At 43.9% G+C, this 24,695-nt stretch overlaps 1 protein-coding gene and 1 long non-coding RNA gene across 4 annotated transcripts in view; one reads left to right on the top strand and one right to left on the bottom strand.

Annotated features, from left to right (window-relative positions):
- Window positions 1-11,568, bottom strand: part of MELK (maternal embryonic leucine zipper kinase) — a 37,167-nt gene extending 25,599 nt beyond the window's left edge. The window contains exons 1-4 of one of the 3 annotated variants that reach the window (XM_079959377.1): window positions 11,475-11,568; window positions 2,443-2,537; window positions 1,777-1,862; window positions 1,325-1,441 (exon numbers count right to left, since the gene is read on the bottom strand). In XM_079959377.1, coding sequence (XP_079815503.1) covers window positions 1,325-1,441; window positions 1,777-1,862; window positions 2,443-2,537; window positions 11,475-11,563 — 387 coding nt within the window. In that variant the 5' untranslated portion in view covers window positions 11,564-11,568. Of the gene's footprint in view, window positions 1-1,324; window positions 1,442-1,776; window positions 1,863-2,442; window positions 2,538-3,217; window positions 3,462-6,672; window positions 6,824-11,474 lie in introns of those variants that run through there. The other 2 variants (XM_079959376.1, XM_079959378.1) reach the window with 2 other exon arrangements.
- LOC307206633 overlaps window positions 3,521-24,695 on the top strand; it is a 40,012-nt gene continuing 18,837 nt past the window's right edge. The window contains exon 1 of the long non-coding RNA XR_013834439.1: window positions 3,521-3,699. This is a non-coding gene — a long non-coding RNA (uncharacterized lncRNA). The remainder of the gene's footprint in view (window positions 3,700-24,695) is intronic.

The raw sequence follows: 24,695 nt of genomic DNA, 5'->3' as shown, positions 1-24,695 counted from the left end.
CCAGTGTCAGTGTGCATGATACCAAAGCATTTATATGAAGAATATATACAATGAAGAAGTATGCTTCTTACAAAAAGGGCACAGAATCCTTAATTAGCATTTGGGAAGGTCTTCTAGAGGCTCACAAAGCTGCAGGATGCAGCCTGTGGGGATCCTAGTTGCACCCCCACCCTACCCCACAGCTAAGACCCAGTGAGGAATGTGTCTTCTGTACTTAGTTTTAGTCACTCAAAAGCCTTCTTGCTCCTCTTTCCCCTGTACATTTAACTCCTTCCTCATGTCAACTGCCTGTCTTTTCTCCACACAGGAAAAGAATTTTTGTTTGTATTTTAAAAATGCTATTTTGTGCAGTCAAGCAGACTAACAAATCCACGTTTCTGTATTTGGTAGAGCACCACTCTGGGCACTTTTAGTGCAATATCATTTTGTATTGCCCTTTATGGCATTTTATGTTTTCTTGTGTTTATATCTATTGTTGTACACCATCTTGATATTATACATGAGATGTGACAATATAAATAAAGCAGCATGAATTATTACTAGATCCACTTTGCAGAATGCAGGTTTAGAGAGGAAATATTCTATTGTGCCTAATTCTAGAACTCCATGACTGAAGTTTCCATATTATTTATTTATTGAATTATATACCGCCCTATACCTGGAGGTCTCAGGGCGGTTCACAGAACAAAATCAAAATATAAAACCACAAAATATATAATCAAAATAAAAACAACAACCCAATAACACCCCCCACAAAAAAACTACATTTTAAAAGGGCATATGATCATAGGCAAGGAGAAAAGGCTGCTTGTATTGTATTAACATGCTGGAAGAGGGTTTTGCTTGGAGCTTACATGCATGCAGGTTGCTACCAAAACACAAGGCGGCATGTTGAGACACTTTTGTCCCCATCCTGCTATGTCCCCAAGATTACAGGCACTTGATCCCCTCCCTAGACAAGTTACAGAGAAGAGGGGACTTCTAAGAACCTGACACAAAAGTCTGGGACAGTATTCTTGTTGGTTTGAACAGTGCCAAAAGACCAGTTGCAAACTAACCCTGTTAGGTTGTATAGCTGCCACCACTCCTTAGGCCAACAGCTTGGAACAGGAGACCCTCAATGCCTTAATCAGACAACATTAAGATTTCAAGGAGTAAGAGGTAAAAGTTCTGCCCCAAATGACAACATACCACTGTGAAGGACCAAGATAAAGATCCTAAAAAGATGCCAATAGTTACTGACAGGGACTATTTCAGGCTCCTGAAACATTTTAGCCTTAAGCAGCAAGTATTTTAAAAAGCAGAATGAGGTTTCAAATCTTACCTCTAGAATCATGAATATCTTCTTTGGCGTCTCAATCACCTGGTATAACCGACAAATGTTCTGGTGGCTTAAGCTCTTCATGGCTTCGATTTCTGTTTTGACGCGAGGCAAATCATCCTAAGAGATGAAAGGTTTGTGGGATTTCCAGATAATAGCATGCCACAATAGAGAAACTTCCTCTACATTTCCCCCGCCCCATCCTGTTAGATCATGCTTATGCGATTGTATTTTAAAAGCAACAATTAAATGCCACTTTAAGGTCTCAGTTATGGAAACGCACTGTCCAGGTAGTGCTAACAGAGCTCAACATCGTTCCAGAAGTTTTGATGCAGAGCTTGAAATCTGAATTCCCTTATGGCCACAAATGTGCAGTTTCACATTAACAAGTTGTACGATTAGAACCTTATTTGTACAAAGGAAACACATCCTTTCCCAGCAAGAAAGTCACTCACCCCCAGAGACAGTTTGTCCATTATTTTTATTGCAACCTGTTCTCCAGTAAGTAGGTGACGAGCCAGTTTAACCTTTGCAAAACCACCTACAGTAAGGAAAGAAAAAAGGCAAGGCTACAGATTTAACACTAGTGATCAACTCCTTGTTAAAGATCTATATCCCTACATGGTACCATCTCTGTTCTTTGTACTTCTGCCTCAAAACCCTGTGAAACCTTTGGCTTAACCCCTTATCTTCAACTGTAACATCCAGCCTAAGCACTAGATGCTTCTGAGTTAACATATATTTATATCCTGTATGCTTTAACAGTCCCTCCATCCCCTCTGCTGCTTCAGACTGTCCACATTGAGGCTGGAAGCTCCTCTTACAGCTCTTAACCGAGAGTACAGTCCCAAATGCATTTATTGGGTTGCTCACCACATCAAACTAGTGGGACTGACTTCTGCAAAAGCATGCTTAGATGTTGCAGTAAATCTGAAAGGAAAAGCAATATTAAATACTACCTCCCTTTAACAATCATCTAAATTGTTTTTCATTTTATTCATGTTGTGAGCTACTTTGGGGGAATTCCCCTGCTTTTTGACAAAACAAATCTATAAAGCAAGCTACGTTTTCATAGCTCTTTATTTAGAGAAGCTTTTACTTGAAATCATCAAGGCGCATACCTGTACCAACAGTTTCGTGTAGTTCATAATACTTGAGTAGCTCCTCATAGTCATCCATAGCCATGCTGAGAGGCAAGACTTTCTCCTTTAGGCACCTGAGAGAACAGAAAAGCGACCACTGATGCCACTGATGCCAAAAAGGTCACAGCAGCAAAACACTATAAGTACAATATAAACACTTACAGTGGTGCCTCGCAAGACGAAATTAATCCGTTCCGTGAGGCTCTTCGTATAGCGGTTTTCTCGTCTTGCGAAGCAAGCCCATTGACAGCTTAGCGGATTAGCACTATTAGCGGCTTTTAGCGGATCAGCTGATAAGCGGCTTATCAGCGGATCAGCTGATAAGCGGCTTAGGGCTTAGGAAAAGGGGGGGGGAAACCCCGCAGGAACTCGCAAGACATTTTCGTCTTGCGAAGCAAGCCCATAGGGAAATTCGTTTTGCGAAGCGCCTCCAAAACGGAAAACCCTTTCGTCTAGCGGGTTTTCCATCTTGCGAGGCGTTCGTCTTGCGGGGCACCACTGTACTTATTTATATTTTTAATTTTTTTAAAAAAAGAAATAAGAACTATACCTTTCATCTAAACTGACTTTAGGGTAAATTCTACAAGCACTTTTAAATACTTGAATATATTACTAACACATTATGGTTTTTTTAAAAAAAAACATGCAAGATATACCTAATAAATACTTTAGTCAATCTTTGTGAAAACTCATCACTAAAAAAAGAAGTGGCAGGGTGGGGGCGGGGGAGAAGAAGGGAAAACCAGATGATTACCGTTGAGGATGGAAACAAGGCCTCTGCGTCTTCCTGACTGGACCAGACCTCCCTGTCAAATCTCTTCTTGATCTGTCAAATCAAAGTCAGCACAGCAGGCAATACTGCCTGCTTGAAATGGGCAAAACTAGCTCATTAGGTGGGGTAAGTAATGTAGTGCCCTCCAGCTGTGGACGAACTATAACTCCCACCATCCCCAGCCATTGACAATGCTGGCTGGGGTTGATGGGAGTTGTAGTCCAACACATCTGGAGAGCCCTACTCCTTGTTAGACCACCCCTGTCATAAGGCCTAGTCCTGCTCATTTCCCAGTGACATCACAATATACCCTTGGTCACCATCACCAAGCCTCACTCCTCCAGCACACCACAGCCTGATGCTTCAAAAGAAAGCTTTTGCTGTCTTCCTTTTTTTCTTCAGAATATCCCACACTATGAGCCAGATATCTACATCTTTGAATTGGTTATACTCAGAAAAGCGAAGTAAGAATGGCATGCTAGTTTTGCATTGTTTACATTAGGCTGCAACAGTTATTGTCTGCCTTCCAAGGAAGGTCAACTGTATTGCCTGATCCATTTCTTCCAGCAGTGCTGCCAACCTCTAAATGCTGAACGAGTGATACAGAGGATAAATGTACCTTCCTATCTCCTACCTCTCATCAAAGGGGGATACAAATGGCACATATTTGGCCTAATCTATTTCACCCCCTATAAGTGATATGCACAAGCCAAATGAAGGCATCATAGGAATGGGGAGAAGCAGGATCACATGTGCTATCGCTGTCCTTGGCATTTACCGTATTTTTTGCTCTATAAGACTCACTTTTTCCCTCCTAAAAAGTAAGGGGAAATGTGTGTGCGTCTTATGGAGCGAATGCAGGCTGCACAGCTATCCCAGAAGCCAGAACAGCAAGAGGGATCGCTGCTTTCGCTGCACAGCAATCCCTATTGTTCTGGATTCTGAGATTCAGAATATTTTTTTTTCTTGTTTTCCTCTTCCAAAAACTAGGTGCGTCTCATGGTCTGGTGCGTCTTATAGAGCGAAAAATACGGTATGTCTAGTCTCCCCCACCCAAATTATCTCTACCCTGCATTCACATACATCAAACCTGCACATATACATACAGATCAATGTGCAAAAGGGTGTGATCTCACTCCCTGTCCCTGCACAGATTCTTGAACCCCAGATCTCACAATTAAATCCCCAATACAGTCATACCTCGGGATAAATACGCTTCAGGATAAGTATTTTCGGGTTGCACTCCGTGGTGACCCAGAAGTAACGGAGCGCATTACTTCTGGGTTTCGCCGCTCGGGCAGTCAAAAATGACGTCACGCGCATGCGCGGAAGTGGTAAAACGTGACCCGTGAATGCGCAGACGCGTCTTACGTTCTGTTCAGGGTGCGAACGGGGCTCCAGAACGGATCCCGTTCGCATCCCGAGGTACCACTGTACAGATACAAGAATTCATGTTCAATTGCTTTCTGCTTCTTTGAGACTCATACTTTACATTTCTCTACAAGTTTGCACAGAGAGCATAAAAAGCATCACCTAACTGAAGATCTGAGTCACCCATATTTTATAGCCCATATTTTACATTGGCTCCTTAGCAGCAATGGAACCTCACCAACTTGGGGAACAACCAAAGATACTCCTGCAGATGATATCAGTGACCAAGCAGGAATATAAGGGTCCAGGCAATCCCCGAGGTATCCTGGATTCAAGTTGTTCAGGGCTTCGTAAATAAATACAAAAACCATGAACCTAGCTCAGTAGCAGATTAGCACCCAGTGCAGCTGTTTTAACAATGACATCACATGTTCTTGTGATGCAAGCTCCATGATTGAGTGGGGATTTGAACCCTAATTTCCCAGGTCCTAGTCCAACACTCTAACCACTACACCACACTGGCTTCCTTGAGCACTTCTGCTATGGGGCAGCTATATAAATTAAGAAGGTAAATAAATATGGAGAAAGCAAAATGTCACTTAGAGAAGGATCTGAAATATTTCCCTTAAAGCGTGGAATCTGTTCTATTCTGGATTGTTTCATTTAATGTTTTAATGTGTTGTAAACTATTCTGAGATCTCCCCCCTTTAAATATAAGGCGTTATAGAAATGAAATGAATAATTAAAAAAAACTCAAGGGGGGGGCAACAACACACCAATCTGCTGTAAAGTGTAGGCACTGTCCTGCCATATGCCTCATTAGTTGTTCTTGTTTCATCTGTACTCTGCCTTGAAGCCTTGGGCCAGTCACCATCTCTTAGCATGACCTACCTCACGGGGTTGTTGTTTGAGGACGAAATGGGGACAACCATGTACACCACTTTGAGATCTTTGAAAGATAAAGGTGGTACAGTGCTACCTCAGGTTACAGATGCTTCAGGTTACAGACTCCACTAACCCAGAAATATATACCTTGGGTTAAGAACCTTGCGGTGGCAGCAGCAGGAGACCCCCATTAGCTAAAGTGGTACTTCAGGTTAAGAACGGACCTCCAGAACGAATTAAGTTCTTAACCCAAGGTACCATTGTAGATAAATGTAATAAAAAAGTGAGTTCCTGTCAGGGGAAAAGGTGGGGTATAAATATATATATATACTGTGTGTGTGCGTATATATATATATACACACACACAGTAGCAATCAGTGCTTTTTTTTCCTGGGGGTACGCATACCCCTAAACATTTTGTGAATCTTTGTCCTTTTACTGTATTTATTTTTCCCGATTCGAACTGCAAAATGGTGATTTTCTTGAGTCAAAATGAGAGTGCCCCTAAACAGTTTTTTTTTTTGGGGGGGGGATCACTGGTAATAATAATAATAACAATAATAATAACAACAACAATAACCCCTTGCAGGAGTGCTAAAATGTCAAGGGGAAGGAAGACGCAGAATTACAGCTGAAATTGTTTGATGATTTAAGGTGAAATTGAGAAAGATAACAAGTTTAAATTTAATTGGCAAAAAGGGTTGCTGAAAAACTGTAAAATAAGGATGCAAAATGGGTGAGGTATGGGGAAGTCCGAGAAAGGAGGTTTATGAAAATGAGGTTAAGAAATTATATTTGTATGTTTGTTTGTATTTGTTGATGTTTGCATGTTGCTGTTGACTTGTCTTAAAATTGGAAAACTAATAAAAAATTATTTTTTTAAAAAAAAAAACCGATAACCCCTTGCAATGCAGGGGTCCTTCTGGTAAACAGCCAGAGGCACTGACTCGCTGAGCGTTTTGGGTTAAAACGCGCGTCAATAAAATACGATATTTTCCCCTCACTTTTTAATTATTTTTTAATTTGCTTTTTAAAATTATTATTTTTTTAAAAAAAAAAATAATAATTTTAATTTCCCTCACTAGCAGGTAAAGGAAGGTCAGTCTGCCGGCTCGCCTTTTATCGAAGCCTGCGATAAAAGGCCCCTCGAGCTGCATAGCGACTTAGCTCGCATTACTTACCAGGTTAAAATCACAGCAGCCGCAAAAGCCCTCAGCCGCCTATGGCGTCCGAGCCGAGAGCAACGGCGTCCCGGAGGCAGCCAAGGATTTAAAATTCCCGGACGGCGCCAGCACTTCCGCCCTCCATCCAAACAAACGCGGCGTTCTGGCCGGAAAAGGCGGGCCTGGCCGAAAGGGCCCATGGGAGGAAGGTCAGGAGAACGCAAAAAGATGGAAATGTCGGCCGTTGGTCCGCCATGATGGGTGTTCCGTGGGGGGGGTTGGGGGGAGAGGTTTTTTTTGAGAGAGAGAGTCGGTTTTTAGTTTATTTACTGATGTAGTTTTGGGCGCCATTTGAGTTTCTTGTGAAACAGAAGCTTTCCTTAGCGAACCGAATTTAGTAACGGGGAGAAAACGCCTCCTGGCCAAAGTTAATGGTCGTGCAAGGTTGCTTCTTATTTCAGTGGGAGAAATTCAGGAAAACATGTTTAAAGCGCTTAATCCTACGTGGATCGTCTTTCTAACTGATTGCTGACTAAACAAGCCTGGGTAAATTTTGCGGGATTTCTTCCTAAGTGTAGGAGCAGCAGAGACGCCCACAGCTGCTTTGATTAGTTTGTCAAGTGGCTGAATATTTATGAAGACTTAACCTTAGGATGTTTTTAAGCACTACTAAAATAACTGCAGGACGCAGGTGGCGCTGTGGGTTAAAGCCTCAGCGCCTAGGGCTTGCCGATCGAAAGGTCGGCGGTTCGAATCCCCGCGGCGGGGTGCGCTCCCGCTGCTCGGTCCCAGCGCCTGCCAACCTAGCAGTTCGAAAGCACCTCCGGGTGCAAGTAGATAAATAGGGACCGCTTACCAGCGGGAAGGTAAACGGCGTTTCCGTGTGCGGCTCTGGCTCTGGCCAGAGCAGCGATGTCACGCTGGCCACGTGACCCGGAAGTGTCTCCGGACAGCGCTGGCCCCTGGCCTCTTAAGTGAGATGGGCGCACAACCCCAGAGTCTGTCAAGACTGGCCCGTACGGGCAGGGGTACCTTTACCTTTACCTTTAAAATAACTGCAACTTGTCATCAAATCTAGTGTTGCATTTTCTTTTTTGGCCCGACCCCTCCCCTCTAAGGAAATGTGGCGATGAAAACTACTTTTCAGCACTGCAAAATTCCCTCATCACCCCCCTGCCCTGTATTATGTTGCAATTGTCAAACTCAGAGGAACTCGTTGTCAGTTTCTCAATGCCTTTGGCTGTTGCTCTTACTCTCCCCTGCTCATTGCTCTGGTAAAACTGAATGCTTTCTGAAATATACTCAGAGTCGCAAAGTGATTTCATGCTCTTTATTCAGCTCATAGTGGTGAGGAGGAATGAATGAAAGTCCCCTCAAAGTATCTGCTTTATATACATTATTTACACAATGGGCCGCACATGATTGGCTAATTCCGGAATTCTACTGTAAGCCAATCAGGTTGTGGATTCACATCTATCTGGAGCATGATTGGTTGGTTCCTGCCAACCAATCATACTGCTGCATTGTTCTAGGACCAATCAGACTGCTGCCTTTTGGATCCTATTGTTCTAGGACCAATCAGACTGCTGCAGTTTGGATCCTATTCAACTCAGTACATAACACTTTCCATAAGTTTTTTTGTGTGTGTGCGTGTGTGTAAAATGGACAAACAGCAGCTGAGCAGCTCTGAAAATGAGCATTTTTTTCCAAAGGGAGAAAACTGGGATTTGCATAATTTCGATTAACTATTTAAAAGCACAAGTACAGTAGTTGGATTTAGCTTCCTTGGATCATCCAAAAATCTCACGAGGGAAATGTGCTTGTGGTCTTCCACAACAAACATGGAGAAAGCATGGTAGTATTTTATACATCCTAGCCTAATGGAAAAATAAGTTTTAGTGGTGTGGATCACTTTTCTCTGAACGTTGCTGTGCTTATTTTATTCCTCGAAGGGAGTATTTTACCAGCATTTTTTACATACAGACCAGCTGGTGGCAGTAGACTACTGTTCATTTTCTGAACCAAACTTCCCCAGATGTTTGTACAGGTCTGCAAGCCTTCAGTATTGTGCACAACCATGATTAACAAATTTGCAGCACTATATTTTTAACTGCCTTTATAAACAGTTTCATTGTGCACATTCCAAATACCTTTGGCAGCAAATCTATCAGTTCTCAAGGATCTTAATAGCATATTTTACTGTGCTGTGAACTTTCATAGACAGAAGACAAGACAAACAAAAAAACCCCACTTAGCCCTCTGTCATTCCATGGAATCAAAACTTTCTTCCCCAGTCCAACATCTAAGCTGCAGGGAAATGTAATCTTTTCCAGCATTGCAATGTCCAAGCCACTGATACAAGGGTTGTTTCCACCCCATCATGTATTTTACAACTTGGTGTAATACGTGTCAATGACATCAGTGGTTGCAAGAGTTGTTCTCTGTCTTGTACCATATGTAAACTACGTATTATTACTGCACATCTTCAGAAACTGAACACTTCTGGAGTGATGTAGCACAATCAGAGAGCTTTACATAAATAAATAAATAAATAAATAAATAAATAAATAAATAAATAAAGTCACCGATTAAAAAATTAATACAAATCTGTAGTTTTATGTACTTGGCTGTGATAATTAATTGTTTGCAGAGGCATCAAACAATGCAGCTTGCAACTGGCTTTGCTTTTTCTTCTTCATCGCAACCTAAAGGGATACTTTCCCCCTTTAAAAGATGTGATAAAAGGCATAATTCAAGCAGTGGCATGGTACAACTTTGGCTGGTCTGTTCTATCCTTCCCCTCATTGCTCAATTAATTTGCTAATTCTTTCCAGGGATATTTAATTACAGTTAGGTCTGTTCAGTTACTGGGCAATATTTGAATCTCCTAGAATTCTCGTACATGTGCAAGTGTCTTTCTGACCAAACTCTCTTTTATTGTTTTGATACTCTAATTGTGTGAGCTCTCCTGGAACCAGTACCACTGAAGGGTGGTATATAAATATTTCAAATAAAGTAAGCGTGGATGCTTACCTAAAGCCCTCCTGCCTGCGATTCTATGCTTGATTACCTGACACGCATAAGAGGTAACAGCCCGAGATGTGTATGAACAAAGGATTTATATTGATTTTTTTTGAGGGCTGTATTAAATCATACTTAGTGGAACGCAACCGTTGCTTTGCAGTAAAATACATTACAGGATAAAGAACCTTTCTGTGATCTAAATCAGGCTCAGCTCTTTAATGGTATATAGTTAAAGGAGTGTACTAATGCATTTTATTGCCTGACCCCATTTCTTTTACAGCAGGTGAGCCCAGCATACTTTAAGACCATTGTTGTATTCATGTTCTCTTTTACAATACCATTAATGAATTATCATTCTCTAATTTGAAGTTTTAATTATGGCCTGGGGTGCTGCTCCCTTATTTCTGGTTAGTGAGAGGGAGCTGTCTTCTTGGCTCAATCACTTGCTCTCTGTAGAGAATATAAATTTTAAAATGTATGATTGGAAGGATTTGTTTTAACTGTGATTGCCTGTCTCTGGTCCTTTTTCGTTAGCATGGTATTTGCACTTCTCAAATCACTCTCTTTACATCAATACTCACTTAATAAGTCACCCGAAATACTTGTTGGGAAATGATTTTATGGTGTAGGCACTGACTACATTCAGTTCAAACTACTGGAGTAGCTGTGGGGAAGGGAGGTGGATTTCATATTGGGGGTCATTTGGAAACAGATGGAACAGAAAACTTCCAATATCATGATGCTTTTATAGAAATGTGACTGCACTTGGAGTGCTGTGTCCAGTTCTGGCTGCCTGGCTTGAAAAAAAGAGATTGCCGAGCTTGAAAAGGGGCAGTTAAAATGATTAAGGGGCTGGAGAAGCTCCCCTGTAAGGAAACATTACAGTGTTTTGGGCTTTTTAGTTTAGGAGAAAGGGAAATACATTGTGACATGATAGATGTGAATGAATTGGATTGTGCTTGGTATGAAGGAAGTGGATAAGGAGAAGTTTCTTTCTCAAAACTGTACTAGGACCTAGGATCATCTGCTGAACCTGAATGCTGGGAAAATCAGGAAATGCTTCATCCCATAGTGTATACAGGGGCCAGCTCACTCATGAGGCAAGGTGAGGCGATCTCCTCAGGTGGCAGAATCCACAGGGGTAACCAATTCAGATGTAGATCTTTATTTTCCCCATATTACTGATGTAGATCTTTACTTACTCTTCCTTGTCGGTCAGGGGGGACGGGAGCCATTTTGGGGTTCACCTCAGGTGCCACAGTGTCTTGGGCTGGTCCTGAGTAAACTGTAGAATTAAACTGTTAAATGGGTTAAACTGTAGAATTCACTGTCACAAGATGGAGTGGTGTTTGCCAAGTTGGATGGTTTAAAAGGGGAATAAATATATGTGGAGGCTAAGGCTATCCATAGGGACTGTTCTTAATTTTGTTATTTTTTATAGTTTATGCTCATCTTGCGTGAGCCACTTTGGGAAGGCTATGCCTTAAAAGGCACCATAAAATTACTTCTACAGATGAAAATGAATAAAATATAGAATTTTCCATCAATGCCAAAATGCGGAAGAATGGACGTTCCTTTTCAACATACTGCAAAGGAGATGGAAGAGCAGAAATCCATTTAAGGTCATGGGGAGAGAGGGACCAGGGGAAGTTAGTGCTCCTCACCTGGGCCATACCAAAGGGGCCAGGATGAACTAAGAGCCTCAAAGCCTAAACCAATAAACATTAAACTCCACTGGTCTATTCCTCCCCACTTAAAACAAACACCCTGTGTGTGGCTTGGTGATCAACACTTACTCTGAACTCTTTCTTAGCTGCTGTGACAGTAGTGTTGATTCAGTCACAGGCAAACAAGGGCGAAAGTTGGCACCAGCAGGATCCACCATCAGGAGTAACCCAAAGATGCTTCTGCCAACAGTCTAATCCCAGACAGTAAAAGAGCAACATTAGAATGTTGCAGCCTCCATCACAAAGAGTTGGTTCCATTTGAAACTGCATTGTCATGACGACCATGTCAACACTCAACAGCATTGCAATTCCGAGCAGCAACTTTCCTTTTCATTGTTAAAAATAAGAAACCAAGCAGATGCAACATAGGAACAAATTTCTCTCCAGGCTTGTAGGGTCGTAATGGACCTTCCAGTAAATAATGAAAGGTTCATTAATTAATAAAATAAAATCCATATCTTCTATAGATGGCATCAGCATGTCCATTTCTGCCGGTTTCAGAGATTTCAATAACTACACTCAGATCATTGGCAAAGTTGGGTTTCCCCAATAGCAAGTCCCAAAGCATTCTACAGGTATTGATTAGCTGACAAATGGGATTTCAAAATATTGGGACTATTTTCTTCAATTGCATTGAACAATATCAATGCAGAATTGAGAAGTAGCCAGTTTAATTTATCCCCAATAATTTTGCACCTGTCAACTTGCCCGCCACATATGAACCAGTTCTGCATAGGGTGTCCTGTCTTTCCAACATTTAAATCATTATGTAGAAAACATCCTATTCACCCTTGCTGGGGGCCAAGGGGCTGCTAATTCGAAAGCTGACTGAACCTGGCACTCAGCCACTTTCAGGTGGGTACTTGTTGTCTCAGGGCTGGCCCAAGACATTTTGCCACTTGAGACAAAGGACAAAATGGCACCCTTCCATGACGTACAGAAATGAACTTGATTGGTAGCTGGCTTTAACTTCTACACTGATCATTGGACAGGACCCTCCATTGTAACTAAGGGCAGACTGTGTGGAGCACACAGATTGGTCCTCCAACATCTTACCACCACTCCACCTTGCTCCCCCACCCACCGCCTGAAGTGGTTGCCTCACTCTGTCTAATGGTAGAGCCACCGAGTTTTCTATCCTCAATTAGCATGTTAGATGATTAATCCTGAGAGGCTGAGTTTTTCTCTCATCACTTTTCCATTCTGAAATCTTCACGGGCACATTATCTGTAGACATCCAGATGAAAGGGATCAGAACGATCATTGGTTGCCAATGTTTTAGAAGAGAGGTTCGAATCTAACATAATGGATACTGATCTCTGCGGGGTCTTGCTATTTAGCAACCCTCGTCAGCAACAAAATGCATTTTATTTTGAAGATGCATAAGAACCTAGCCAATTATTATCATCAATGTCTTTCTTTAGAAAGCAGGGGGCAGGAAGATGTGTCTGGTGGGAGTGGTGATGGCGAGAGACGTCTGATTGCACTATCAGTGCAGATTGCAATGGGCATATTTATTCTCACTCCTGAAGGGAAAACGTTCGGTGGTTCGCTTTCACCTTTTATACAGCTTTCATTAGCCATGATTCACGAAAAAGTCAATGCAACAGGCAGGTGTGCTTTTGTTTAATGCAGGATACCATGACCCACACTGCATTTGGGTAACCGTTAACCATAACTACCCACTTGTTGTTGGGTGCAGATGAGAACCTCTTCAGCCTGTTCCAAACCAATTGCATAGGCTGTGACAAGCTTTTGGACCCGTTTCAAAATACTAGGTTTTACCTTTTGAAGCCTTTCATCCCGTAGAGCAAGCATAGCATAGACCTCTCCCTTTTCTAGTATGCTCACCTTACCTGCTCCAAGACCCCTCCATTCGGGAAGTATGGCCGTCACCTGTATTGCACAAAGGAAGGCTTTCTGTGTGGTTGAGCTGTTTCCATAGGACAACCTCCTCCAAGATGCCAGTTCAGCTGGTAATAATAATAATAATAATAATAATAATAATAATAATAATAATTATTATTATTATTATTATTATTATTATTATTTTATCTATACCCCGCCCTCCCCAGCCAGAGCTGGGCTCAGGGCGGCTAACACCAATAAAATCACAGTAAAAACATAATAGGGAGGAAAGTGTGTGTGTGTGTGTGGGGTAAACCCAATTTAAAATACAGGTTAAAATGCAATTTAAAATGCAGCCTCATTTTAAAGTAGCTGATAAATCAAGACCATAACGGGAGGGAAACATAAGGGTCAGACCAAGTCCAAACCAAAGGCCAGGCGGAACAGCTCTGTTTTGCAGGCCCTGCGGAAAGTTGTCAAGTCCAATAAGGGCCCTAGTCTCTTGTGACAGAGCGTTCCACCACGTCGGGGCCAGTGCTGAAAAGGCCCTGGCCCTGGTTGAAACCAATCTAACCTCCTTGAGGCTCGGGACGTCCAAAGTGTTGTTATACTTTAAGGTCCTCCGCGGGGCATACCAGGAGAGGCGGTCCCGTAGGTAGAGCATGAGACTTAAAGAGTCATGAGTTCGAGGACCACGTTGGGCAAAAGATTCCTGCATTGCAGGGGAATTGGACTAGATGGCCCTCGTGGTCCCTTCCAGCTATACAGTTCTAAGATTCTAAGATTCTTAGCTTCCTCCTAGCTTTAGCTTTCAGGTTTTTATACAAAGCTCAGTTGTTTAGAAAGGACTTTGGCTAGAAAAAGGAATGCATTGTTGCTTTGGTAAGGGAGCCATGTTTCTGCTTTGAAGAACTGTCAAAGGATAGTCCTCTGTTTTGAAATAGTCCTCTCTTTGAAGGACTTCTGAGTCCAGACCTGGACTCAAAAGCATCATAAGAAAGGGAGAACAAAGGCACTTTAAAATGCTCTTCTACAGCAGCACATGGGCAGCAAACTGAGCAGGTATAGATGTTGCCAGGCTAGTCTTTCCCCTTATGGGGAGAAGGGTTAAATTTCTGTTTAAATTATAGGGATTATTTCCAGATTTGCATCTATACGTATGAACTAGCCAATTTAATGCAAAAAATGTGTGTGTTTTTTTTTCCCTTTTTTATTTAAACTAGACAACATTTAAACTTGCAGTATTAAGAAAGTTTGACACATGGGAACCATAAGGACAGGTGGACCTACAAGACCATAGTCAGTTATATATGCATGATATTTTTTTTAATAGCACAAAGTAAAGAATGCAATAATACAACTGTTTTTGGGCTGCCACCAAATTTCTCCCCAAGGTAAATTTGAGGAAATGTTGAAGGTTCTGCTCATGCAAAAATCCATAGGAATTTTACAGTTAAATCAAAAGGACTGCTGGTGAAAATTAGTGTAATTTCTCAAGGAGTGCTGCTACTAAAGTGAAATCCAAGGCCAAAATATAGAGAGTTGGGAGGATGAAACAAACCAGTTGTAGGATGCTCAAATGAAGGTTGATATTTCTCAAAGTGGGGTAGAGGGTGACACAACTCATTTCAAATAACCAATGGGTGAAAATATTTGTTTTCTCAGGTATGATTTCTCTTATTTTATACCAAAGTGGTTCATTTCTTAGTCCATAATCTGTGATGTAAGCTACCTTTCCAAGGCAGTTTTAAGGCAGACCAACCAACCCCAGCCTATAAGATAAAGAGCAGGTAGATTCCCTTGCAACTTTATTTCCTGCATCTCCACCCCTCTGCATTGTTTTTGCCTTGAAAAATGACTCTGGTGCACACAGGCCTGGCCTACAGGGAATCTCGTGGTTGTATTACATTACCGAACGCTGACTGGTGTAAGTCGCAATCCATCAAAGATCAAAGAAAGCAAAGGCAAATCAAAGAGATTTCTTGGCAGAGGGTGTTTCAACAAGCATGCTTGCTCCAGAGTCAAAAGAAGATGTTTTAAGATAGTTCCTTAAGAAGTCTTGCCACCTTTCCTGCCTTAATTTTCCCACATGCTTTTCCCACCCATGTGTACAAAGCATGTTAATCAAAAGGCAACACTGTGGCACGGTAACAGAGAAATTCTATGGTTTTCATTTGTATAGTTCCTTTAAGATGAAGGGGACTGCAGTTGCACAAATATGAATGTTTAACTGCTTCTAAAGTGTTGAGCCAATCCCACAATAGCCTTCCCTTCTATATCCCTGCCTGGCAACTGTGCTCCTCAGATGGGGCACCATATGCCCTAGAGGTGTGTTCAGTCTGTACTAGAAACTGGGCTTTTAGTGTTGCAGCTCCAGCTCTCTGGAATCACTTACCAGCCAAAATCACAGGCACTCAGTGTGAGGAAGTTTAGGTGCCTACAGAACACTTTTTTTTGGTAAGGCAATTCCCAGCCACTGCAATAGAGTTTACCCTTAACAGGATAGCTCAGCTGGTTAGAGCTTGGTGCTGGTAATGCCATGGTTGCAGATTCAATCCCCGTAAGGGACACCTGCATATTTGTGCATTGCAGGTGTGTGTGTGTGTGTGGACTAGATGACCCCCAAGTTCCCTTCCAACTCTACAATTCTATGATTCTATGATCTCTGGAAGATCAGTTTTGTATCTGATGAAATTATTGTTGTTTTTTAGTCGTTTAGTTGTGTCCAACTCTTCGTGACCCCATGGACCAGAGCACGCCAGGCACTCCTGTCTTCCACTGCCTCCCGCAGTTTGGTCAGACTCATGTTTGTAGCTTCGAGAACACTGTCCAACCATCTCGTCCTTTGTCGTCCCCTTCTCCTTGTGCCCTCCCCATCTTTCCCAACGTCAGGGTCTTTTCCAGGGAGTCTTCTCTTCTCATGAGGTGGCCAAAGTATTGGAGCCCCAGCTTCACAATCTGTCCTTCCAGTGAGCACTCAGGGCTAATTTCCTTCAGAATGGATAGGTTTGATCTTCTTGCAGTCCGTGGGACTCTCAAGAGTCTCCTCCAGCACCATAATTCAAAAGCATCAATTCTTTGGTGATCAGCCTTCTTTATGGTCCAGCTCTCACTTCCATACATCACTACTGGGAAAACCATGGCTTTAACTATACGGACCTTTGTTGGCAAGGTGAAGTCTCTGCTTTTTAAGATGCTGTCTAGGTTTGCCATCGCCTTTCTCCCAAGGAGCAGTCGTCCTTTAATTTCATGACTGCTTTCACCATCTGCAGTGATCGATGAAATTGTACAGAGGTCAAATTTACATGTCTGCTTTTTCCCTCTGAACATGACCGCAATTGGCTTGTGCCCCTACTCTGAAGGTTGCCCAGAAAGGTGTATGACCCACAGACTAATTCCCACCTCCCACCCTGAGAACAGAGGGCTGTCCTTTGACATCACTTCAAACAGAGGACTGTTCTCTGTAAAGTGGAACACGTGGCCACCTTAATGACCTTTGGCCAGTATTTTGCAATCTAAACATTTTTCTGATTCATCTGCTAATTGTAACTGCATGTTAATTGGACCTGTCCTTTTTCTTCTATACAAGATAACCCTGCTGATGAGTAGAAACAACAGCTTAATGACTCCAGTTCAATCCCTTGCCTGTCCTGTTAAATACAGTGGTACCTCGGGTTACATACGCTTCAGGTTACATACGCTTCAGGTTACAGACTCCACTAACCCAGAAATATTACCTCGGGTTGAGAACTTTGTTTCAGGATGAGAACAGAAATCGTGCTCCGGCGACGCGGCGGCAGCAGGAGGCCCCATGAGCTAAAGTGGTGCTTCAGGTTAAGAACAGTTTCAAGTTAAGAACGGACCTCCGGAATGAATTAAGTACTTAACCTGAGGTACCACTGTAATTTCAGGTAACCAGTCAAATAACTGCCTCTGCCTGAGACCACGGAGAGCCAATACCTGTCAGATCAATGGGCTGCCACAGCACGAGGCAAGCTTATCCATTCAGTAAACAGTTAATTTTTATTTTTTTAATTTTTTTAATCTGAGCAGTTACCCTGGGAGGTTTCTCTGTGAAATGCAAGTTCTGTTATCTTTGTGGGATTGCCTCAGAGCCGCCACACGGCTCAGCTTTGTTCTAGGAATTACACGATCAGCACGATAGCATTACACTCAAAAGAAAATAATGCCCCACCTTTAAAAAATAAAATAATCCTTAATTAAAAACATGATGGATTTCTAAAGTATGCTTCCTGTTAGGAACAGCACGCTGGAAAATAGCAGGGTTCAGATGGTGCTTTATTTCCACAGACACCGCCAAACTCTATTTTGTTCATGGAGAGTACAGCCTAAAATACATTTTGGTTATGCATCTAGAGGGAACTTTTTTTAAAAATAATAATAATTTTTATTAAGTTTTCCATTTTAACCATCCAATCAAATCACATTAAATATTCCAAATAATACAAATACATATCATAAAATCCAAATATTTTGCCGAATTATAAATTTTTGTTGGGGCTTCCCATGCTTCAAGTTCAGTGGGGTCCAATCATCTTATGTTTCTACTGCCTTGACTTTCCCAAAGTTCCTTTTTTGAGTCCACCTGTTATCCTTCTTTCTTTCACATCCTCTGAGTTATTTCCACAGGCGAGTTGGAGTGAACAATAATATACTTCTGTGTGAGATTTGTGTGACTCTCCTTTTTTTTTTTTTTGCAGCTGGTAAGAATATTATTTCCTCACACGGTGGCGTTTATGCCGAATCAATCCAATAGTCCTTCTCTTGTGGCAGACGCCATCATCTCTCAGTTCTGATGAAATAAAATCTAAGCATTTGCTCATTAATTTTCACAGACAGGTTGCATCAAACATTAGTCTTTCCAGGAGAGGTTTGCCAAACATCTAGAGGGAACTTTCACAGAATTGTCCTGTGAAGCTGTTCCCCTCTAGGGAAACTTTCCGCAACCCAGGTATCAGAATGCTTCTTCGCACAAGGCAGACAACTTGCTCCTTTTGATGACGAGAGCCACCCTAATAATTATTTTTTTTTTAAATGAGACTGTGTATGAAAATGTGTTCCATACAACCAGGTTGTCCAGTTCATCAGACCTAGGCCGCTCTTTGAATCAGAGCAATCTTGCTAGCTCCACGCTGGTAGAACCTTGTAGAAAGACAAGTTGTGCAGCTGGAATCCATATCTACATGCAAATGAAATAGATTTGGTGACACCATGAGGTGAGAACTAGCTGCAGGTACTGCTATGATGCAATGAAGATCTGAAGAGGAGAGAGTGGGGGCACATTTATACCACACAGCTAAAGCATTCTTATACAGTGGTGCCCCGCAAGACAAATGCCTCGCAAGACGAAAAACCCACTGGACGAAAGGGTTTTCTGTTTTTCGAGGCGCTTCGCAAGACGAATTTCCCTATGGGCTTGCTTCGCACGACGAAGATGTCTTGCGAGTTTTTTCCCTTTCCCCCCCTTTTTCTAAGCCACTAAGCCGCTAATAGCCGCTTAGCCCCTAAGCCGCTAATAGCCGCTAAGCCGCTAATAGCGCTAATCCGCTAAGCCGCTAATAGGGATGCTTCGCAAGACGAAAAAAACGCTAGACGAAGAGACTCGCGGAACGGATTATTTTCGTCTTGAGAGGCACCACTGTACCATTTACCCGGCTTTCCCCAAGACTGTAGTCAGTTGTTGTTGTTGTTCAGTCGTTTAGTCGTGTCCAACTCTTCGTGACCCCCTGGACCAGAGCACGCCAGGCACTCCTGTCTTCCACTGCCTCCCGCAGTTTGGTCAAACTCATGCTGGTAGCTTCAAGAACACTGTCCCACCATCTTGTCCTCTGTCATCCCCTTCTCCTTATGCCCTCCATCTTTCCCAACATCAGGGTCTTTTTCAGGGAGTCTTCTCTTCTCATGAGGTGGCCAAAGTATTGGAGCCTCAGCTTCAGGATCTGTCCTTCCAGTGAGCACTCAGGGCTGATTTCCTGAAGAATGGAGTGGTTTGATCTTCTTGCAGTCCATGGGACTCTCAAGAGTCTCCTCCAGCACCAGAATTCAAAAGCATCAATTCTTTGGCGATCAGCCTTCTTTATGGTCCAGCTCTCGCTTCCATACATCACTACTGGGAAAACCATAGCTTTAACTATACGGACCTTTGTTGGCAGGGTGATGTGGGAAATCTGAATTTCTCAGAGGTTACTTACAGCCTGTTGTGCCACATAATAAGACTTCGTAGAGTGGAACAAGAGAAAGAAGGCTGCGCAGATTTCTTTTTCATGATGGTGGCAGCAGCAGACATGAAGGGGAGAGAGATGTTTCTTGGTGGTGGCAGCAGAGGTAGGGGACATCATCAGGACAGGGTGGTTTTTGCCACCCGCTTAACCTGCCACCTGGGACACATGCCCCCACCTGCTCCTCACCCTCTTGATCTGGGCTTGCCCCCCCAAAAAAAACTTCTACAGTTCACCCTGGTCTTACTTCAGTCTTTCATTTGTCAATACCCACTTCTTCTCTTTGTGCTGTAACACTTTAATGAGGAAAGGAAGAGTCTCTAATAAAGGGAAATTAGTTTCCTAATCTCTGGCTAGTGCCCATGGATAATTGTTTTTAAAATTATAGTGCAAAGCGCATTCCCACCCTTCATTGCCCTCTTTATTATCAGCTGCAGGGAGAGAGAGGGAGAGAGGAGAAAGGAGGGAGTGCTAAAGCTTTTTAAATGGTTCATTAATTTCCCATAATCTGTTGTATTTTTTTTTATTATTTGCGGGCCCATAATACATTGGCAAAATTGTCATTTTGAGTGATTTTCAGGGAAGCGTTGTATCTGCTTTGAACTTCCACTCATAATATTTTGCTCTTCCACTGAATAAATAAGGGGGCAATCCTAAATATGGCAATACAGCGTAAATTACATCACCTTAAGAGTAAACTATGCAGGTGGCGCTGCGGGTTAAACCACAGAGCCTAGGACTTGCAGATCAGAAGGTCGGCGGTTCAAATCCCTGCAACGGGGTGAGCTCCCATTGCTCGGTCCCTGCTCCTGCCAACCTAGCAGTTCGAAAGCATGTCAAAGTGCAAGTAGATAAATAGGTACCGCTCCGGCGGGAAGGTAAATGGCGTTTCGGTGCGCTGCTCTGGTTCGCCAGAAGTGGCTTAGTCATGCTGGCCACATGACCCGGAAGCTGTACGCCGGCTCCCTTGGCCAATAAAGCGAGATGAGCGCCGCAACCCCAGAGTTGGTCACGACTGGACCTAATGGTCAGGGGTCCCTTTACCTTTAAGAGTAATCTGGTAGAAATTATGCCAGATCCAAACTGTGTGCAGGAGCCCCTGGGAAGCTGACCTAGCCTCAGCTTCTGCAGAGAGAAAAGAAATCAAGAAAAAACAGCTCAGCCAGCATTTCCATAGAAATGAGGTCCACCTGTTCACATGCAAGGGAAAGTTCGTAAAGGCCCTTATTGGGTATCTACAAACAGTGAAGTTGCTCTGAGAGAGCTTATGGGAGGTGCCTCAAAGTCTCCAATGCAAATAAACATGAATGCAAATAAACAGGGGACAGAGTGAAAAGAATGTGGGCTCTTACGAAGCGAGACACCATGATAACAACAATAAACTTTATTGAACTAACAGAACTGAACAACAGGGGCAAAGCAACTGCTTATACAGTATACATTTCTGAAGGCCTGGGCCACTCTCAACATGATTGGTTGTCTAAACTCCCAAGCTGCGAATCATAATTCAGAGTTTAAGGGCCAATGGCATTAGCCCAAATCCTGAAGTGTTCTGTGATTGGATTTCATGTATTGATTTAGAACCCAAGGGCTCAGAATCCTTACTTTAGACTCATGCTCAGGCAAACACAGACAACTGAATACGTAACGCAGAGCGCTTGTGGTGTCCATTGCAGTGCTCACTGCAGCAGCTAACTGGCCCATGTCACAAGCATCCACACCACACACTCTCTGGCAGTTGCACAGCCTCACACAACAATAGCATGACACAGAAAGTAGGTATACATATGCATGTGGAGCACACTAGCACACACATGTCACACACCTTGCAGGCTCCCCACACACAGGCTGGCTGGGCACAACTGAGCCAAGATGGGGAATCTATGCTGGTATGTCTCCTACTATGCTCAGGTGGGGCCCGAGTTCCACCCAACATTGGGGGATAATGTGTGTACGATGTCATGCACATTGTGAATCACACTGTAAGGCCTGCCACAGCTGTGGAGAGCCCAGTGAGGCCTGCTGCTGCAAGGGCCCAGCCCCTCCAGGTGGGGGTGGGGGCTCAGTCCCATCCCAGTAGAGTTTTGGTGGGGTTGAAGACACCTCAGTCTTGTACAGTTGGTGCCTATGGGTGGGATTCAATCACATACCAGCAAATTCAGGTTGTGTGCTGGACCCGGGGGGGGGGGTGTTACTGTGAGGCGTGGTCAGAGTCCGCTCCTGGGTTGAGGGTCTGGAGACTGTCCACCAAGGGCGAAGCGGGGTCCAAAGCAAGAAGCCGGGCATGATCGGGAACTCCGGAAGAACAGGTCTGGGTGCTGGCAGAAACAGGTTTCCAATGACGTTGCTCCCGCAACCTGGGACCGGGCTGACTTGCCTTTATCTCCTCTGGGGCGTAGGGCTGTCCCGGCCCACAGGTGACCCGCCTCTCCTGGCCTGGAGGCGAGCACTCCTCCTGAAAGAACCCAGTTCCCTCTGCCTCTCTGCCCCGAGCCTCTGCAGCTCAGGAGAGGCTGAAGGGTTGCTGGACCCAGAGGCAACCTCACTTTCCCCTGACAGGGCTGGGAGAGGAGCACCTGCAGGCAATGGGTCCTTGATCACCTCTGGAGCCAGAGCGGATTCAGCTGGTGTCTGCTCCTGAGGATCCGGCACAGGTGAGGGCCCTTCAGATTCAAGCCCCTGCTCCAGCTCAGCCGGCCCTGGAGGCGGGGACTCCTGTGCAGGCTGGGACTCCTCAGGTTCAGCTTCTGAATCAGATTCCCAGGCCATCACAGGTTGCACAATTAAAGTTGATGTGATACTGTTGCTCAACAATCCTGCTTCTCTCCCCAATCAGATTTTTTTTGCAAGAAGGAAAGTGATGGGGAAATGTATCGAAAAGTGTGAGATCGCTGCATGGCACAAGGTCATCTCACTTCCCCACAACCAAATCAGAATCAGTGCTCAATAAACAGCATCTGTTGCCTAACCTCTCCACAAACTTTGTGCAAACAAATCAGGATGAATAAAACAGGTTGCCTGGAAGTGACCAAGGTTATCATTCCTGTGTTATGATTCACATTGTGGAAATTATTTGCAAGAGCCTTCCTATAAATAAAGCTAGAAGCCTCAGGTGACCTAGTTAATTCCTATCGCTTACAGAATTGATATGCAACCTGAGATGAGCTAAATTTAGTAGTGTTTATGTGGCAGGTTTTCAAAAGAACATCTGGCATGTGATAAATGTCTGTTTCCTCCTTTTTATGGTGAGCTTGCTTAAAAATAAAATAAAATAAAATCTCCGATGACACAAGTAGAAGGGCGGAAGTAGTGCTGATGTGATGTAGAGGTGATGATGAGCTCTCTTTTCTAAAAAGCAACCGTCTTACCTGAAAGCTACATATTGTCACGGGTGGCGCTGTGGGTTAAACCACAGAGCCTAGGACTTGCTGATCAGAAGGTCGGCGGTTCAAATCCCCGCAACGGGGTGAGCTCCCGTTGCTCGGTCCCTGCTCCTGCCAACCTAGCAGTTCGAAAGCATGCCAGTGCAAGTAGATAAATAGGTACCACTCCGGCGGGAAGGTAAACGGCGTTTCTGTGTGCTGCTCTGGTTCACCAGAAGCGGCTTAGTCATGCTGTACGCCAGCTCCCTCGGCCAATAAAACGAGATGAGCGCCGCTACCCCAGAGTCGGCCGCGACTGGACCTAATTAACAGTGCTTAGGTTAATTAACTGGACTCTTTACCTTTAACAGTGCTTAGGTAATAGAAGAGCTGGGAGCCAATGAGACACAGTCAGTTTGGACAAACAGCACAAATGAATGAGTTTGATTGAACATTTTTATGGCCTTCAAGCAAGGCAACACTTTTCTCTACTTCAAGGATGAAGAACATGGGAGCCTTCAGATGCTGTTGGACTCTGACAACTTCCATCAGCCCTAACTAGCATGGCCAATGGCTGGAAATGATGGCAGTTGTAACTCAGCGACACCTGGAGGACTGCAGATTCCACATCCCTGCACCAATCAAAAAATGCATAGCTGGGGCAATGTGTCCTGTTTTATTGCCTGATGAGAAACAGGAAATGCCACCCTGCTCTGCCCTACTGCCCACGCTGGCATTGCCTCCCTGCCATCCACAGCCACTGGTGGAGAAGTGGCTCAGGCATCGGCCACTGATTTCTAGTGAGATCTCACACGAAATCAGCTCTGATGCTGGTGCCTCTTTGCAGTGGGTGGCAAACATTGGAGGCTTTTGCTGCCTGAGGCAGCTGCTTCACTCTGTCTCATGGGTAGGCCGGCCCTGTGAACAGCTACTAAACATAGCTCCTTGATGTGTACTAATAGCTTGGAGATGTTTCCTCAATGACTTTTGAGGGCTGGCACACTCATCTGCTCTAGTGGGGACTTGAGCAGGACGAGTTTAACAAGCGGTGCTGCGTGGCACTCCACATGGCATGCCCAAACTTGCCAGCATTCCCATCTTGATGATGGTACATGAATGATGGGGACACCATCATTAAGATGGGGATGCTGATGAGCTTGACTCCTGGCTTGGAATTAGATTTTGCCACCTCCACTACAGGTAGTAGGGGCAGTGGAGAGCCTGGTTTTTTTTATATTAAGAATGTGGGTGAGGGCAGGCTCTTGCTAAGTAATGGGGAGGTCCATTGTGAGCAGTTTTCCACAGTCAGAGCCAAACCTCCCTGCACATATCTCTGTGGCTGGGTTTGGTAGAGATCATGTTAGAGTATTTGAGATGTAAGATCCCTAGGTCAGGATATAGTTGTTATGTACTGAAGTTCTCACCCTGGGCCAGCAGGGGGATACTGTAGATAGTTTTCCCTCAGGTCCACGTCAGTTATTTTAGGCGGGAAACCCTGGGTTGTTGTTGCTACAATGTTGACAGCCGGCTGCCTATAAAAGCAGGCCGGCTGAGCTGTTTGCTGTTCAGTTCTGTTCAGCTTACAAATAAAGAGCTGCTCTGGAGAAATCGCTGTGTCGTCTGCTATGTTCGCCCACAACTTAACACTGGCGACGAAGGTGGGATCGATGGACATCAGAGCACAGCCAGATGCAGCCACCTCTGAGCAGAGCTGAATCACTGAGCAAAATCACTGAACAGAACCAATTCAGAGCTGACTGTTTTGGCTAGAGCACGGTGTTCCATCCATCGCCCTTCACGCCGGCATCGGAATCATGGCTTCACTTGTGCCTCTACCGCCA

This window comes from Podarcis cretensis, assembly GCF_951804945.1.
Source record: "Podarcis cretensis genome assembly, chromosome: 17".
In the NCBI taxonomy this organism is placed as follows: Eukaryota; Metazoa; Chordata; class Lepidosauria; order Squamata; family Lacertidae; genus Podarcis; species Podarcis cretensis.
This window is presented reverse-complemented; position numbering and strand designations above follow the sequence as displayed.